This window comes from Sarcophilus harrisii, chromosome 1 (assembly GCF_902635505.1).
Source record: "Sarcophilus harrisii chromosome 1, mSarHar1.11, whole genome shotgun sequence".
NCBI classification, from domain to species: domain Eukaryota; kingdom Metazoa; phylum Chordata; class Mammalia; order Dasyuromorphia; family Dasyuridae; genus Sarcophilus; species Sarcophilus harrisii.
The window spans coordinates 494,803,120-494,822,914 of record NC_045426.1 but is presented as its reverse complement, the minus strand read 5'-3'; the positions used below and the strand labels follow the sequence as shown (position 1 = coordinate 494,822,914).

The 19,795-nt window shown below is 34.2% G+C and overlaps 1 protein-coding gene across 1 annotated transcript in view; it reads right to left on the bottom strand.

The window, feature by feature from the left end:
* CLUL1 (clusterin like 1) overlaps nt 1-19,795 on the bottom strand; it is a 36,763-nt gene that overhangs the window by 1,908 nt on the left and 15,060 nt on the right. The window contains exons 5-7 of the mRNA XM_031946769.1: nt 15,935-16,072; nt 11,897-12,111; nt 9,618-9,801 (exon numbers count right to left, since the gene is read on the bottom strand). Coding sequence (XP_031802629.1) covers nt 9,618-9,801; nt 11,897-12,111; nt 15,935-16,072 — 537 coding nt within the window. The remainder of the gene's footprint in view (nt 1-9,617; nt 9,802-11,896; nt 12,112-15,934; nt 16,073-19,795) is intronic.

Genomic DNA, 19,795 nt, shown 5'->3' with positions numbered 1-19,795 from the left:
TGCAAAAGCTTTAGTGTACCCTGCCATCTTGCATATCATACACATCTCTGTTCATGTATCTCAAATTTCTCCATCTGCAAAATTCTGAATTCCTATGTAAATTTACCATAATCTTTTTTTTGTGTGTGTGTGGCAGGTAGAAGTTTTTTTGACTTTCCGGAGAATCATCCTCTAGAAACTAGGAAACATTTTCCCCTTCGAGTCCCTGGCTCCACTACCTAACTTGATTAACAAAAACTCAAAAAAATTTTTATTTTATCCAGCAGGAAATATTTTTTCAAATAAACCACCTTCTAAAAGATACTTTATTGAACAGTTATATAATGAAACAGAAGAAAAGCATTAAAAACTAGGCAGCAACAAGTTCTGTGAGCATCTTTAAAGGCCTTTACTTGAGGTCACTTAAGTTATTTTTCAGATTGAATGTAATTTTAGCTGCTGCCTCTGCCCCACTTACTCTCCCTCAGGGATCTCATTAGAACAAAAGGGCCTTTTACCTTTTTCCTCACATACTTTAATCCAAATCATCAAGATTTTCCAAATCTTTTCCAAGCATATACAAAATCTCCTCTGAGGGTCATTCAATTTTCCTGTTCTGCCCAATTCTTTTTTCTTACCTTTTTTTCCCTCTGTATAAACCCTTACTCCACTCTGCTGGGTTGCCCATCTGTCTTAAGGAAGAGACCTGAAGGATGCATACCTCTGACTCCCAGTAAATGCCCAAAATAAATGCCCATGCAAGTTGATTTGGAGATGGTTTGAGCCTGAACTCTTTCAGACAAGACACCGAACTCCACAATCCAACATCTCTGGCATACTCCAATAGTTGTATATTTGGCATTGTCAAAAGTGCCACAAGGACATGGGAAATCTTCATAGATAATGGAAAACTCAAACTTTAAAAATCTATTTTGGTCCTTTTTTTGGCATAAGATTTTAATATTAAGATTTTTAACACAAGATTTTAATTAAGATTTTAATATAGAAAGGAATTTAAAGTTGTTTCAGTATACACTGATCCCTTTGGTCAAATCATCCCACAAAAGGGAGTTGGCTCACATTTTGAAGGCTTGACTTATTCAATGTCTTCCTGTTCAATACAGATATAAAATGTGCACAACCTGCCACACAGGATTGTGAAGAAACTACACTAGGAAAAAAAAAATAAAAGAGTTGTTATTTTTAACTTAAATTCAGGTGATTTTGTGGATTTATCTGCTGTCTCAGATTCTGATGCCTCTACTGGGTAGGATTATTGAGGGTTGACTTTAATAAGCTTTACTTTAGATTTTTCATACCTTCTACATCTCAGCTCCCAAACTGTGTTCACTTACCTGTGTCTCATGGAATACACTGATTTCCCTTCCATTTCACTAAAATATACTCTTTTCTCACTTTTAACCTCTTATAATTCCTAATTTCATTCAAAGGTCAAATCAGATGTTCCTCTTTTGGGAAGTCTTTCTTGATTCTTCCACAGCTGTTCCCTACAATCCTGGGGTGCTCTCTCCATTGCTAAGTGATCCTGTATTTACTTATGGGAAGCTTTTCCTGATCCTTATCCCTCATCCCACCTCAACCTTGCTCTATACAACTCATCATGTTATATTTATTTATCAGTAAATGTATACCCTAGTTAAATTCTTGAAGTTCAGGAATTTTTCTTCCTTTTGTCTTTGTTTTTCCAAAACTTGTCATGGAGCCTTGCACCCAATAGGTGCTTTAAAATACATCCTTGAATAGATTGGATAATATCTTTCTCAGTGTAGGTATTTTAGTGCCACCTGATCATTATTTATTTTTAATAGTATTTTTTTTTCTCATATGTCAAGAAGATTTTTAGCATTCATTTTTATAAGATTTTGAAGGTAAGAACTCAGGAGTGACTGAGAAGAGGGACTGCAGTAAGAGGAAAATGTCAGCATTTCTGGGATGTACATTATGTACAGGTCATTAATATGGACACTTTACTCTTTTTCTTTTTATATTACCTTTCTCCTCTCTCTCCCAACTCTCTTCCTCAACTCCCCCCACTTTTACTTTTATTATAGCCTCAGTCAAGAAGTCAGCATCATGTGATCTGAAGTGGAACTAAAGTCTGAAAGACTTGCCTTCAAATTCTGCCTGAGATACTATGTGACCGTGAGCAAGTCACTTAGCTTCTCTCAAAAATCAATTTACTTATCTGTAAAATTCAGGAATTGTACTTGATCCCTTCTAATTCTAAATGGTTTAGTGTGTTCCTGAGTATAGGTCAATATTTTGATATATGTGTGAGGTCAAAAGCTATGCACAAAAAAAAGTTTCATATAGCCTTTTGTCCCCACTTCTTCCTGGCTTTGTTTCAAAACATTTTTCTTCAAGTTCCAATCAGAAGAGGTTTCTAAACCTCTGGTTTGGCTCTAAGTGATCATCTTTTTGCTTAACTTATTTCTACTTTGTCCTAAAAATCATAGACAGAGGATGTGGTAAAGATCATAGAATTTTGAAGATCATACAATTTTAGAGCTAGAAACAATCTTAGAGACCATTTAATGGGATCCATCATTTCATAAAAGAGGAAATGAATAATACAGAGAGGGGAAACCAGAGACTCAAGTTTTATGATAGTAAGGTTATTTGGTGAGGTTTTGAAATAGCACTTCCCAATGGCCTGTTCTAATTTATCAGTCCATAAAGCGCCTTGAAAAAAAAAGAATGAGTCTCATCTAACTTCTTTATTTTCTACAGAATGAATAAGAAATATTTAGCGAATTTAATTCATACCAGATCTGTAATATGCTTTCCTCAATTAAATCGAATTGACTTAGTCTAGATTGGTTAGTGGAAGAACCAGGACTATCTTCAAGTACTCAATTTCCAATGGTCTTTCCTTTTCATATCAAAATACCACCTATGGAATTTTACTGCTAATAAAATCTGGCTGAATGGGCTTTATAATTTGAGATGAAACATGGGAGAATGAAAGAACACCGTACTTTATACAAAGATTATATATCCTTAGAAAAATCAAGAGAATCTGATTTTTCCATTTGCCTCCATTATAATTTAAAAATTAACCCTAACCCTAACCCTAATCCTAATCCTAACCCTAACCTTAACCTAACCCCAACCATAAAAGACTTTATCTTCCATTAAGAACAATTATTTTCAATTTTCAACAACTCCAAACAGAGCATGTTTCTGCTCTGTGTCTGGTCAAAGAGAGTAGATTAACACAATCATCCAGAGTTATTTAGAAACAAAATTCCTTATATGAATTATTTTAGAAACCAAAAGAATCTCTTTGCAATGCTAAGAGTAGCCTTTCCTGTTCTAAGAAATACTGCTTCAACCTTGGGCCAATTACTTTATCTCATGTGTCTCAAGTTTATGATCTATAAAATTATAGACTGGTTAAGTTCAAAAGCCTTCCTTATCACTAAGATTCTTTGATTCTTTTTGCTGATTTCACCAACAAAGAGCAGTTTAACAAATAGTTTGGGTTTACATTCATGAATGTTGCAAGTATAATTGAAGAAGAATGACAAAATGTTAACCAAAAGCATGTGTTTTTCATTAAAATATTTATTTCCATTTTAAAAGAAAATACTACAGCATTAATTACAATTTTAAAGGTAATGAATATTATAAATATAAAATTGAATAGGAGGAAAGCCCTCTTTTTTATTTAGAAAATAACATATTAGTAAAACTGACATTTCGGGGACTAGATCTTCATTTATTTGGTATTTAAATAAAATTCACAAAATATAGAGCATCTTACAATTGCTTTACCCTTTTTAAAAAACAAGTCTAAGGTATGTTTTGAACAGCTGTTAAACTATTCTAGAAAATTATTCAATTCTCAATGCTTCATGGCATTCAAAACTAATACTTTACCTGCATAAAACTATATATTTAGCACGTTCATCACATCATTCTCATCTATTTCTGGGATCTCAGGTGATGAGAGAAGTCTAGATATTAGATGTATCAAATCATCTCACCTTAAAAAAAAAAGGCAATGATAATATTCATTGTTGCAAAACACATCAAAAATCAAAACAGTTTATTATGTTTATCATCTGCATTGTATCCTTGTCAAGTTATAAATATTCCTCTAATGTTTGGCATCTTTTAGCTCAGGTGAGATCTTACTCTTTGAGGAAAAGTATAAGAAATAGTTATAAAATAGCAATATGACAACAGAGGCTTCTGGTGAAATTTTTTGTAATTATAGCCTAGGGAATAAGCAAATAGCATAAGTGTCTTTAATTCTTGAAAAATAAACAATTAAATATTATTGGCCATTAAATAAGCAGCAAATTAAAGTGTAAAGTTCTATTTATTCCTTTTTGATTAGATGCTTACTGCTCCCTCAGGTTTTCCTAGATCATAAATGAACCATTCTCTCTTGTGGGAAAGCCAAATAGCTTTTTTGGTGCTTTCCCTGCTTATAATCGGTGAACAATAAACATTTATTATTTATGGTAATAATGGATATGTATCCATTAAGCTAGCACTTAATAGATAAGCATTTAATAGTGCTTAATGTTCTAGGTTAAATGATAATAGCATAGGGGCATAGATTTAGAGAGAGAAAAGACATCAGAAGCCATGATTCCAATCTATACATTAGACAGATGAGGATACTGAGATCCAGAGAGGTTCTATGACTTTCCCAGAACCAAAGCTACTAAGTAGGTGAAATGGGACTTGAACACAGATCTTTCTGATTCCTTAGTGCCTTATCCATAAAGTGGCACATGGAAGAGAGGTAGACAAATAAAACATTTCTTAAGTGCTTACTAGGGGCCAGGTACTATGCTAGGGATACAAAATCCAGAAAATAAAATGGTCCTTGCTGTAATAAAAAAAGACCTTGAAAATTAAAGAAAATACAAGTCAGTTAAATCAACAACTTTTTTTTTCTGATGGTGGGATGATGGGTAGGATTTCAAAATGGCCTGTTGTTCCTTATGGAAATTAAAGTTTGTAGCAAACTGCTCATCTTGTAGTCTGTAGCATCTAAGAGAGAGGCACTCATGATATAGTAGAAAAAAAATGAATCTGGATCTGGAGAATCTGACTTGTTACCTGTGTGACCTTGATTAAATCACAATCTTTCTGTTTTTCAATGTCCTTTTTAATAGAATAAGGGATTTGGATTCTTATGGTATTTAGATCACATGATAATACATCCAACATGTAAGAAAGTGTGTGTGTGTGTGTGTGTGTGTGATAGAGAGAAAAAGAGAGAGAAAGAGAGAAGGAGGGGGGGAGGGAGACAGAGATAGAGATAGAGACAGAGAGAGGAAAAGAAATTGAGTTAATTAATCAAATCCTCTCCCTCTCCACTTAATGGCTTACAGTAATTGGCACAGGAGTTTACTAGGTTGTAGAGAGCTGGACGATTAATAGCTAAAAGCTCAGTGAGATAATCCATTCCAATTTTGAAGTTTATGAATAGAAAATATAAACTCAATTAAATCTGCCTACAAGCAATCAGTGACCTCCCAAATGGGCCCAGTTCTAGATTCTATATTGCTGGCTAACATGTTAAGCTGGCCTACCTGGGAAATTTTAGGTAGGAAACAGCTTTTAGAATTACATGATTTCCCACTATTGTTGTAGAGTCGTTTCCTCTTTAAAACTGAAAGACAGGAAGGCATTCTGTGAAGTCCTGCTCGTAGGATCTAGTCCCTGAGAGCCACACCTCCCTCCATTAATCAAGACAATAGAGAAGGGGAAAGAAGCATTTATTAAGTACCTACTATGTATTAGACACTGTGCTAAGGGTTTTATCAATATTATTTTGTTATCATTTGGCTGACATTTATCTCTTTCTCAAAATCTACTCTTCCAAACTTGGCTAGTGTTGTTGAGAGTCAGATAATTCTCCCAGATATCCAATCTCCACACACTTAAGACCTCTATGTTGTTCTTTGACTACTCACTTTCCCTCCCCATATAGGTCCACACAGTTACCAAATCTCACTTCTACTTTGACAACATCTCTCCCATTATGTCCCTTTTTATATACTCACCCAAGCACCACTCACACAGCTGCCAAAATGAGTGCAGATCTGATCAATGTTTTCTATAGAGAAATCCCTTATAGAATCAAGTTCTTTGTTCAGCATTTAAAATGCTTCACGAATAAACCCTTTTCAAGACTAAATTCTAGTCCTTTTAATGATCAAGGGCTGCTTCTTTGCCATGAGGTCCTGCTAAGTACTGGGTTGTTCCTGTTATTGTTTGTTCTTTGTGCTAAAAGAGGACCATGACATGAGGGAGGGGATGCCATGATATGCAAGTAAATTGGATTTAAGTGAGGGAGGACTGGGCAAGGTCACCTGCCTCACTTTCCCCTTCAGAACCATGTGGGCCCAGTGGCAAAATATAGAATTGGAAAGGACCCTGCATTCAGTGAGAGACTTTTTAAGTTAAGGTCTTTCCCAGATCTAAGTTTGACTGAGGCAACCTCAATCAGTGACTAAGACTAAGTAAAAATTGAGACAGAGAATGGCTTCTTTTACTTGTTTAAAAAAAATAAAAAATTCTATCTTGGAGGAGCAGACACTCAGAGTTTCTGGTTAAAACAGAAACAAATTTCTGGGAATACAGACACAGAAGTGAGGCTGTTCCTGCCCTGAGGAGCTTGTATTCTTTGGTGATAGCTCATAGAACTGTGTTTTGTTTTGTTTCCTTTCTAGATTTATAACATCTGTCCCTTCCATTCACAATATGATATCTACTTGTTATTCCTCAAACATATTCCCTAAGTCCTGTCTTAAAACCAGGCCATTCTTGATACATGGAAATGCTCTTTCCTCATCTTTGTCTCTTGGAGTTCTTGTATTCCTTTAAAATTCATCTCTAAAGTCACCTTCTGCAGAAGGCCTTTTTTGGTCCTCCCAGAAGGTAGTTCTTTGATTTTTTAGGGGGCTACCTTCCAGGATATAAATTTAGTGGTTTCTCCCCATTGATTTGTAAATTCCTTGAAGGAAAAGATTGTTTTTGCTTTTCCTTTGTATTCTCAGGATTTAGAACTTTTCTAGAAGCTATACACTCTTAATAAATGCTTATTAATTGGTTAAATCTATTATACTTGTTAATAACCAGTCATGCAAAGCTTCAGAAAATTCTTTCCCCTGAAACAGATCAAAATATCAATTTTAGGGGAATTGCCTGACTCTGGGAGTTTCAGCTACTTGCCTCTGTTTATGCAGCTTTTATCAAAAGATCATACCTTTAACCAAAGTCTTTTGACTTCTGAAAGTTTCTGAGGGACAGATTATTTATTCTTGTCTTTGTATCTCTGGGACCTAGCACCTAGGAAGCCTTGAATAAATGTTTGTTGAGTTTAAATGGAAATGACTCAATCCTTAAATGTATCAGCTGTAATTTCTTTTGAGCCGTAGAGAGATAAGAAGGTTTCACCTAGTCTTTGGCAGGTATCAGGATGCGAGTGAGAACATTAGACTGAGCAAGGTACAATGGCCTTTAATGAGGAATTAGTAGGCCAGAACAGGGAACAGCATACAACTCATGAAGAGTTTTGGTGAAGAGGAGAGAATGTCTGGGTCTAGAAAATAAAGTCAGCTTCTAGGAAGTCCCAGTGTTACAGCCCTTTGCTAGCAGGTCTGACCTTGGTACTTAAAGGCTGCTACATCATGGCAATGGGAACTCAATCTTGTTTGCCTTGTTTCTTTTTATATGATAGTTTAGGTGCTAACAGATTAGAAAGTCACTGGCTGGAGCATATTTTAGGGAATTTTTTCTGACCCATGTTGTATAGGACAGGTTAATAAATAGCCTTCATTTGTATTGTATTAAATTACCAATAAAATTTCTCAATGTCAATAACAAAATTCACTGAAAGCATAGGTAGAGACTGCCCCAAGGCAATCCATTAAATACGGTCCTTTATAAACACCAAGAAGATAAATCATAAAGAACTAAGAGTCTTTGGGATCAGAGGTCACCGAAGTTCTTTTCTACAATCACAGAAAATGTCTAGACTCTAGTGATCACCACTATAAAATAGGTCTGGTAGTTTAGAGATCTCCATTATAGTCTCCTCTTAAAGTCTATTGCCTAGTCATGGAAAAATACTAGCAATAATATATTTTTTTAAGATTAATCCAGCTGTGTATCCCAAAATGATATCTTTCTAAGAATTAGCTTGTTTTTTCTCCTTGTACCTACATATCCCCCAAATCCCTTATATACCTTAAAATCTAAAAAATGACCAATTCCAGGTGGCCACTAAATTCAAAGTTTATGTAGTCCCCTCATTCCTTTCCAGATGAATGGACCCATGTCTCTTTGCTTGACAATACAGCACTGTATTTATGTGTTATTATCTATGTTAGTGCCAGGCTTCCCATCTCAAGACCACTCCTATTTTTACTCCACTCTTTTCTTACAATTAGGAGACAACTTTTTTCCCAGAGCAAAAGCCCCTAAAGCAAATTACACTCTGAACTTGCCATAATAATAATCCTTGGCTCTTCTGGCTGGATGAACTCTGTTCTAGCTAAATCACAGTATTGTCTCAAACCAACCCCAGGTGGTGGGTCTCTGAGCTTGGACAAGCACTGCTGTAAATGGATTATTTCCACACAAACTAGTCTCATTATTGCTGTTACTCAACTGCTTTGAGTTGGCTTGGTCCTGGAACAGACCCTAGCACACATGTTAGGTTCCCTCCTCCAGTGGAATAAAGAAGGCTTTTGGGGGGTAATCTCTATGAAATCTTTGGTTTTATTTTGTTTTATTGGGTTTTTTTTCCCCAAAGTTTAACAGTTGATATATAATCTTTGTGAGCTCTTTAGTATTTTCAGAATTAACAGTTACATAATTTCTGCAGTTCTTTGGTCATATATTTTTAGAGCCTGACATTAGTATAGGTGACAAAATTGTTTATTGTTAATTGTATTATTGTTCAGCCTTTCTCCTTCCCTTTCTTTCCCATTATTACTGCTAAAGCTTTGTATTCAATTAACTCCCATTATTTTACATATAATATTCTCAGCATCAGAACTCATTAAAGGATTGTTTTTCTCAACATCTCTGGCTGGGTCACAGGCTGTCCTTTAAACATAAATCAGGTCTTGATCAAGGACTTAACCTACATTTATGCTGAGGGAATTTGGGGATATGAAGACCAGCAACAGAAAACAAGGATTAACAGGGGAACCCTGTATCCTCCTGGAAGGGATTCCCTTAGACCAGATTGGTCACGAATCAATCATATGTTCAACTTGATTTATTAAAGAAAACTAAAAAATTAAATATGTTTACTTTTACTTGAAGGTCTGTTGTATATCAAAGCAGAGAACTGCTAATTCTAACGCTATTTGGGATGTACATTTAAAAGAGGATTTTGTATTTAACAGCAAGAAATGCAGTTCATTTGTTTAGTTGATGAAATCATTCTTAGATGGTTTGGAATTTTGTTTCAATTTGTGGGGACCGAGATGGATATAAATACTTTAACTGGATGGGACTATTTATGCTTAAATTGTAAAACACAGAATACACTGTATATTGATGTACTTTATCTCTTTTACTTCTCAATACAGATATACATTTTAAGAAAATACTCTCAATAAGGCTGAATTGCTTACCAGACTCAGAATGTTGCTTGTAATATTGTAAAGCTTTCCCAACCACATATTCAATGAAATTGGAGTTATCTATGTTGTCATCCTGGGGGACTTTGATGGTGAAAGTTGGTGAAGTTAGGATAGTCACTTCTAGCAGAGTGTCATTTGAATTAGTAGACTTTCCTTCATCTGTTCTTGGATCTACCTGGAGAAAATGTATTTACAGTAGAAAATTACTACAGTTTTATACATATTTAAGGCTTAGTTGAATTACCAATTTTATGTATCAATTTTAAAAGCCATTTTTGCTAGAAAGGATAAATGTTTCCATTAAACAAGATTAATTTTGACTAGAAACATTAGTTGATGCAAAATATTATTGAAATAAAAAATTCCATTCTATTATCTTTCCTTTCTTTGTGTTGTGACTAAAAAAGAAAGAAAGAAAAAGTATTGTATTAACCTAGGTTTTCTTAAATTCTAGACCTTCTGGTCTTAAGGGACTACTTATATGCCATATACTGCTAAGTACAGGGGATATAAAAACGTAAGTGAAACTGTCCCTGACCTCAAAGAGCTTACATTCTTTGATGATAGTCTATAGGACCTTGTTGCTTTTTTTATGTCTGAAGTATTTTTATTCAAGAAGTGCAATTATTAATAAAGCACAGCAATGATTCTCAATGAATTCACAAACATACTCACATGTATTAATATATTCTACATTATGCTTTAATGTGTTATATATGTATTATTTTGTTGTTGTTAAGTTTTATTTGATTCTTTGTGACTCCATTTAGGGTTCTCTTGGTAAAGAAATTGTAGTGGTTTGCCATCTCATTCTCCAGTTCATTTTACAGATGAGGAAACTGAGGCAAATAGAGTTAATTACTTACTCAAGATCATAAATCTAGTAACAGTCTGAGTCAATATTTGAACTAAAGATGAATCTTCCTGATTTTAAGCTCAGTGCTATATCTACCATACACCTTTCTGCATCTCTCTTGTACACACACACACACACACACACACACACATACACACACACAAATATATATAATATACATACATATATAGGTATATGTATGTATATATATTTTGATTTGAAGAGAATATAAACAAAGTGTGCCAATGCATAATTTGACTTGAATTTTGGGAAAATAAATTTAAAAATCTTTTTTCAGTAAATTCCCAAGCAGGAAAAATATTTGTCAAGCAAAGGAATAGACCATAAAAATCTCTGTATTCTGCTAATTGCCATTTACAAAAGTATATTTTGCATTGCTTATTTTGTGCATTAACAACACTCCCTTCTCCAATTCCCCCCAACCTTTAATGAGAATTTTAACATTTATATACTTAAAGTTTTTCAAAGCAGATACAAAATCTTATTGGACCCTCAAAATAATCCTACCTGATAAGTGCTATTATCTTAGCCATTTATAAATAGTGATATTGAAACTGAGAGAGATTGTTACTTGCTCACATAGCTGGTTAAGGGTCCTAACTCCAAATCCAGCTCTTTATTCACTATTCTCTTTTGTGTCTTTCATATAAAGATAGATGTGTGAATTTGCCAGATTCGTAAAATGGGGAAGAAGGGTATTTTACCTATTTATGTCTGTTGTATTAGCCTTTGTTTGATAAGGCTGATAATACCTTATCTTTTATGCTAAAAGGATATAAGTAAGAATCATTTGATCATATCAGTGGAGTATACAAGGCAATGCATATATATATATATATACACACACACATATATATAATTTTAAATAGATAATAATATTTCATCTATGAAATTCACATTTTTGCATGTCACAGTTTTGGAAGCATTTTCCTTTCTTTCTTTCTTTCTTTTTTTAAATAGTATTTTATTTTTTCCAATTACATGTATAAGATTTCTCTCTCTCTTTTTTGTCCCTTCCCTGAGACAGCAAACAATTTGATAGGATTTATATAAGTGTAATTATGTAAAACATATTTTCATATTATTCATGTTGTAAAACTAGACACAGAATAAAAGGCCAAAAGTATGAAAAAAAAAAAAGAAAGTGAAAATAATATGCTTTGGTCTACAGTCAGACTCCATCAATTTTTTCTCTGGATGTGAATAGCATTTTGGAAGCATTTTCCACAAACATCTAATTTTTTTTTAAGGTTCTATGTTTTTGAGAAACCTCAGCTTGCACCAATCAAATAGTCCCATATTTGGGAATACAAACACAGTGACAATATATACATGTAATTTAATTGTCATTTCCTGGGAGGGAATGAATTCTCTTTTTAGATTAAGGTATCACCTTTATAATATTGAAGATATTTTTTGGTCCTATGGTCCAGTGAGAGAGTTCAGTTACCCATGCAAACTTTTCCCTCATTTTCCCCATCATCAATATCATGTCTTCCATGTGATGCTGGGTCATCTGGAAAATCTGAGCATATTGCTGCTCAGAAATGTTAACCAGTTTAAAGGCTTCATCAAACTTCATGTGCAGCTCAGGGACATCAGGGCAGTCTGAGAAAAAAGAAAATAATTTGATAGAAAAATATTCTTGTAGAGTCAAAAAAATCCCTTTTCTTGATCAATCAGGGATCCCATTGATTTTTTTTCTTTTTTTTTTTTTGCCCCCTTCATTGGAGGCTCTTTTATTTTTTCTACATTTAATTTTTCTTTCATTTTTCTCAATTACATGTAAGCAAAACATTTTAACATTTGTTTTTAAAAAACTTTTTTCTTTCTTTTTAATTTAAAACTTGAATAGAAAATTGGAAAAACAAAATTAGAAAAAGGGAAAAAACAGAAAGAAAAGAAAAAACATATGCACAGGAGAACATGAGAGGATTCAAAATGTGTAATAATAAATTACCATTTCAAGAAAGCTTTTTCAAGAACACATATTCAGAACTGTCCATCTTTGCTTCCTTATAGATTTCTTTTGTCCTCTGCTGTGTATTTTTTATTTTATTCTTTTTTTCCCCCTTTCTTCCCCCTACCTCCTCCAAGCAGGCTATAGTTAAGCACAGATACATACTTTCACACATATACACACACTCATATACAAGCACACACAACACACACACACCAACAAAACCTATCACTGCTAACTCTTCTACTTCTACCCACTAGATTGCCTAGCTATTACTTAATCTCCCTCTACCACACCCTACACCAAGATCCCTCCCATATCCTTTCTTTCCCTCTTTAATCCTTTCCTTTCCTTTTTAATCCTTTCCTTATCCCATTCACTTTGACCTACACACCCTTCTATATACCCTGCCTTATCCTATTCTCTCCCTCTCTGTTTTCTTTTTAGATTTTGGAGGCTATATACATACATATACACACATACATAGTTTCTTCTTTAACCCATTTTGATATGAGTAGATTTTCAGAATTATTAGCTCCTGCATCTAATACTTCTATGTCAGTTCTTGTTCTTGTACCTCGGTTCTATAGCAAAACTACTGTTTTTATCATTTCCTATATAGTTTTGCTTTTTAGAATCACATCATATTAAGCTTTACCCCAATCTTTCTTTTGGACTACCCAATTACTAATGACAATCTTAGACATAACAGTTTACATTTCCACATATAAAACATTAACTGTTTGTCTTAGTCTTTGATGTTGGCTTTTATATGTCAGATTTTCTATTGAATTAACATTTGTTTGCAATGAAATCCTGAAAATCTGACAGTTTCAGGATCTGTGGTCTTTGATTATAAACACTGATAGGTCCTATGTAATTCTAATTATATATGTAGCATATATGAATTTTTGTTTATTTATTTTGATTGGTTTTTACCATAGACTTCTGTGGTTCATTCAGTTGCAGAGCACCCTGAAATCAGTTCTTCCCATTCCATATTACTGGGCAAAGATTGCAACCAATTTAAAAATCTATTTTTATGATGGACAGTATTATAGCCAGGGTAAACTCTACTGCATGAAATACCAACTCCCATTCAATAGTGTGTCATGTATGAAGACTTATTTTCACTGATTGTTTAAAATATAGGTGAACTTATCCTCTATCAAACTATCTTTTTTGATCGTCAGTCATTTTTGAGGCATAGTCCAGAGAGAACAAATCAGCTCAAGAACCATCAATTGATCTTCAAAAGTACTGTCCTAGACAATGGTAGATATACCAAAATGAATTAAAAGTGCTTCATACAGTTAAAAAAAAAATATTTAGAAGGAACCAAAACCTTTTTTTTTTTTTTTTAGAAAGTATCTCAGTTTTTACCTAATCCAAACCATATATGAAAGGAATTCACACTATCAAATATCTGGTATATAACATTTTCTTTATATTCCCTTTGTCCCAGAGATCTAATACCAGACAGGCATAAATCTTAAACATGTCAAAGATAGAAGGAAAAAATAACATTCCTCACTATATTCATAGCAGCATTTTTGTAGTAGCAAAGAAATGGGAAAGAGTTAGGTATTCATTGATTGGGAAATAGCTTCACAAATTGGGATATGTTAGTGAATGTTACTGCCCTGTAAAATATAATAAATATGAAAGATCCAGAAAAAGATATATAGATTTATAAGAATTGATTCACTCTCATATAAAGTAGACTTATTTTTGGCCAAGGCAAATTCTTCTGCAGATACTTTTAATATCATTTTATTCCGTTCTTTTCAGGAGGTAGCTTCCTCTATTATCCATATTACTCATTAATCTTTAGTCTTTCTCTATACATTGTCTACTTCTCTGCTATCTACAAATACATACATCTCTCCTGTATTGAAAAATTTGAAATTCTTCACTTGATTTGACTGTTGTCAGTAGCTATTGTCCTATACTCATCTTTCTTTTTTTGTGGCTAACCTCTGAGAAAACGATCTATAATTAGTGCATCCACTTCCTTTCCTTTCATTCTCTTCTAACCTCACTGTAGTCTGGCTTTCTCCAAATTTATATATTATGAGTCACATCTCCTTATGAGTCCTGCTCTTTTGATACCATACTCCCTTGCAAGCATTTGAACCAACAAAACATTGAACAAAAGACAGCTTTATTATAGACAAGCTAACAAAGAAAGGAAAAAACTCAATAGAAATAGCCTCTTGATGACAGAGTTCTTTTCTCCACAAGTTTTTAGACTTCCCTGACAAGAACTCAGTTTCGCATTTCATCATAGTGAGTTTGATGACTCAGTGAAAAAGCAGCATCTTCTGAATACTTGCCTTTCCCCCTCTCTTGCTACCATTTTACCAAGTACTCCAAATCCTTTTCTTCAGTGTCATCACTTTCAATGGGCAGGTTCCCATACTTTTCAGGCTGTCCAGCCATGGTCGCTGTCCTTCCCAGTCCCTCTATATCTCTAGTAGATTGACAGTATGGTCACTGTTCTAGAGTGACTCCTTACATGTCCAGCATCCTTCCTCCTGCTTACTCCCCAAGTCCATCAATACATAAAGCATGGAACAAGTTGCTCAAACAAACCATTTGTTGGTCAGTACACATATGCAGTATACTTATGCATCCCATACAAGAAGGATTGCTTCAGTGAGCCACTCAGCTCCCTTCAAAGCCACCTGAACCAACAATGCAATGAAAATGAAATGGCTGAATTAACATTATCATTATATTAAATTAACTAAAATTTCCAGTTATTTCCTCACACAATTCTCTAAGCCATATTTCCCCAGTGCATAAATGGGTATAATTGAAGCTAAAAGAATTCTTCAAGGTCACAATAACATAGTATTTCAACAAAACAAAAGAATTACAGTATCATCCTCAGCATGCCTTATTTCACTTGAACAATTTTTCAAATGGGAGAAATTTATTTTTTTTAAATGCATTATAATTTTATTATTAGATAATGCTTTTAATGCATTATTTCTTTTTTTCTTAGTAAGTAGTAATAACTTACTATAATTGGCAGGTATAATTAGTGTTCTTTTCTATTGGGGACATTAGCTTATATTTAATCTTTTATCATGAACTATGAGAAATCAAAAACAAAAAAGGCAAACCAAAATAATTGACAGTAGCAGACATTGAAATTTAGACTAAGCATACCCCAATGGCAAAAATGTAGAAATAAAACAATTTATGAATTAAAAGGACTTGTAAAGCAAAAGTCTTTGGACATTCAAAATGGGCACATTTTTTGATACTTACCATATTGTATTTTGCATTGGAATACATCTATGTATCTTATCTTCCCTAGGTTGTTGAAGGCAAAGACTGTTATTCATATTTCTCCCATCCAGGTTGGCCTGATACCGAGTATCTGAAGGTGCTTTAAAAACAAGCCTCCAATCTGTTTATTAATCAATGTTCATTGAAACAAATAAGGAAACATTAACTTACCTTGCAAGAGGTTTTCTTGACATTTTTGGCATCTTTTGCGAAAATCAAAACATCTAGACAAATTCTGACTAAGCTCTTTACATGGTACTCTAGTACGTCCAGGAAAAATCTCTGAAAACATGCCTCCTTTGTTGGGCTCTGAGGGAAAGAGAAATAAATTATGGATACAATGATTTCAGTTTAGTTTTAGTTCCAATGAATACAAATGTGATTTTTTAAAAATTGATAGCCTCAATAAAAAAAAAGTTGTATTGAAAGGATATGAGTAGAAGTCAAAGCTGAGTGAACACATAAAGCATATACACACACATGTATTCTAAGCTTCTTAAATTTTTTCCACTCACAGTCCCTGAAAAATTTTGCCTGAGAAATTTTTACATGATCTAGGTCCATAAGTATATAAAATAGGTATACAAATCAAACATTTTCTTATTATGGGCCAGAACTCTGTACTTGAAACAAGGATTCTTACAAGGTGTTAAGTCAGTGGAACTGATAAAAGACAATGGTTATCTAGTTTAGCATGGTGATTAATAGTTCTCTAAGTTCAGTATGATTGAATTAATCTTACAACAAATAATGGCTCCCAGTGATATAATGATTGGCTTATTCAGTATACTGCATATAACCTGGGACAAACTGGGACAAACTCAGCCAGAGAAGGGCTCGGAGTCAGACTCTGAGAAGAGGACTGGAGGCCAGAACTCAAGCTCTTGGACTCAGAGAGATATTCATTCATTGCCCACCTTTGTGGTGGCCGTAGGCTGGAGCACAAGCCCTTGTTCTAAGACTTCAAGACAGAGACCCACAGAAACCATGACACATTCTGGAGGACCTCCAGAAAGCTAGCCCTGGCCCCAGGCAAAGAAACTAGACTTTGAAGGAGATATTAAAGAATTTGGACTTTATCCCTGGCTATTCTTGTGGTGATTACTCAACTGAAACGAAGGCTGGTCCAGAGACCTCCAGAAAATCGATCAGAACACTACATTTACTGATAATAAATCATAATTTTACAACTCCCACGTTCAGTTCCAAGACCCCATAAAGGGTCATGAATCTCTTTTTTTAAGAAGTTGGGATATATATATATATATGTGTGTGTGTGTGTGTAACACATGTATATAAACATATGTACATGAACATATTGCAACACTATCATATGCACACATGTAATACATACATAGACAATATCTTTGCGTACAATATAATAAATATGCATGTATATGTGTGCATAGTATATACACAGTATGGACATATGTATGTAAGAGAGAAAAGAGTGAGAAAGCCGTTTTTCTGAAAGAAATTTAAAGCTATGTTAGCTGTCTTTCATTCAAAAGGGAGAACAAATGAAAAAAGTGAACAATAAACTATATATGTCAAGTCCTCCAACATATTAGAGTATTTCACTATATTAGAAATATGGATATGCAATATTATGCTCCATTCTAGATCAGGGAGATAATTTTCCTAGAATCTTTCATGTATACACCAGCACAAAGTCATGTCCACAAGATGCTTACTAACTGTTTTAATTGTTTTTATACGCTGCTGCTTAGGCATAATTTCTGATTCATGGAGAGAATGGCTTCTTGATGTTCACTTGTGTGAGAGGTAGAGTTGGTAGGAGAATGTTGGTGAGGAAAAAGACTTTTTTTATTCCAGCTTCAAGAAGAGACAAATAGTTCCAAACACTCTTCAGAAAGAAACATGTGGAAAGAAATAAAAGACTTTAGGAAGTAGAAGAAAAAAGGAGCCAAAACCTCAATATGTCTCTAAATCTCAGCTTGTCTCCCTAAAGTCTTTTGGGATATTACTTTCAAGTGAGATGGAACAGTGGAAGGGAGTTTCTCTTTCTTGGTTAAATGAGATCTCAACTGGCTCCTATAATCAACTGGTATATTCTACTCTACATCCCAGTTTCTTAAACTGTACTGGGCAACCCCATATAGGCAATGTGGGCGGTAATGAAATTATGATTTATAATCAGTTTGATATGTATACCTATTTTATATACCTATATACCTGAGATCATGTAAATATTTATCAGGTGAAAAAGGGTCATGAGTGGGAAAAGTTTAAGAAGCCCTGATCTATATAACTTCTTAGATTTCTGTGTGCTATCTGCTTGAATAAATGATTTTGCTCACAATTTGGTTTTGTAATGCTCTTTTGTACACAAAATTTGTATTGAGAGGTCCAAATAAGGAAACTGAGGCAAGCAGAGATGAAACAACTTATCCAAAGTCACAGAAACAATGTGTGGGTGTCAGAGGTGGGACTTTAATTCAGATTTCCCTGGTTCAAAGCTGTCTTTCTAATAGTATATTATTCAATCCCCCTCCTCCTCCATGCTTTGAATACTCTCCTCACCTCTGCTTCAGTCCCTCTCTTCAAGAAGTAGCTCAATGCCATGTTTTCTATGAAGCATTTCTTGATGTTCTATCAGTAACCTCTCTCCTAAAGTACTTTGCACTGAACCATTTTGTATTTAAGTGGGTTTTTTTATACATATATACTTATAGAAGTCCTTGTCATCTCCTCCATTAGACTGTACACTCTTTATGAATAGGGATTGTTTCTTTCATTGGATTCTTATCCCCAGTACCTAGCACAGTACCTGGCTTAGGGAGATACCTAATAAGTAGCTACTGACTGATTGCTAACAAAGATGATATCTTTAGTGGTCTTTTCTAGTATCTCTTCTCTCGTCCCAGTAAATCTTAATTAGCCTCCAGACACTATATTTGGATTCTGCCATTACAAAAAAAAAAAAAAAAAAAAAATTACAAAAGTCTTAAAATACCAGGCTATTTAGGCAGATTTCCCAATACAGTTTGTTCCCTTTCTCCATTAGAAAAATGCCAATAAACTTCACAATCATATACAAATGCTTTTTTGCTCTTTGAGGTAATACTCTTGACATTTAGTTTGCAGCAACCTTTCAAATACCTTTACTTTTCTTGGGAGAGTAAGATCTACAGTGAAGAATGCGATTCCATTTCGTGATCTGCATACATACTTCCCGGTTAGAACTACTTGCATATCAAAAAGTTGAGAGGAACTTAGACTAATGGGACTTTCCCCCCCCCTTAAATTAACTTTTAACATTGAAGTTTCCAAACCATCTGAGGCAAGGAAAAAGTGAAGGACACTTTTGTAATGGAGGTAGTGAAGTGGAAGAAAGCCATGGAAAGATGAGAAGGCAGATATTAAAATTTTTCCTCATTTCAAAGGATTAGATATGCAAAGTTATTCTATACTAGGAGAAATGATAGTGTAAACCAGGACAGAATACTAACTTGTATCCAGAAACCTACTTATGTTGATGTTTTAACAAAGGATTTCATTTCCTCTGGTCTTTAGCTTTCTTTTCTGTAAAATGAAGGGGCTAGATTAGAGGATCTCTGAGATTCTCTTCTGGCCTCCGTTCTATGATCCAGTCACCTTCATTTAATTTCCTCCTTAACATTTACTAGTTTCTTTGTGATTTTGTTCAAGCTTCTTCTCATTAGGGAACCTCAATTCTTTCTTTCTCTCTCTCTCTCTCTCTCCCTCTCTCTTTCTCTCTCTCCCTCTCTCTCTCTTTCTCCTTCTCTCTCTCTTTCTCTCTTTTTTCCCTTCTTCCTTCCTTCCTTCCTTCCTTCCTTCCTTCCTCCCTCCCTCCCTTTTTTTCCTTCTATGTGCCAGACGCTGAGCTAAGTAGTTTGCATATATTATCCTCATGACAACCCCTATCCTACTAGAAAAAAACCATAATTGGACATTGAATTTCACTCCTATTCCAGGTATGAAGTTTGTCTAGCTAAAAGTTCTTCTCTTTTACTTAAATAAGTCACTCCTAGGTTGATGCCAATCATA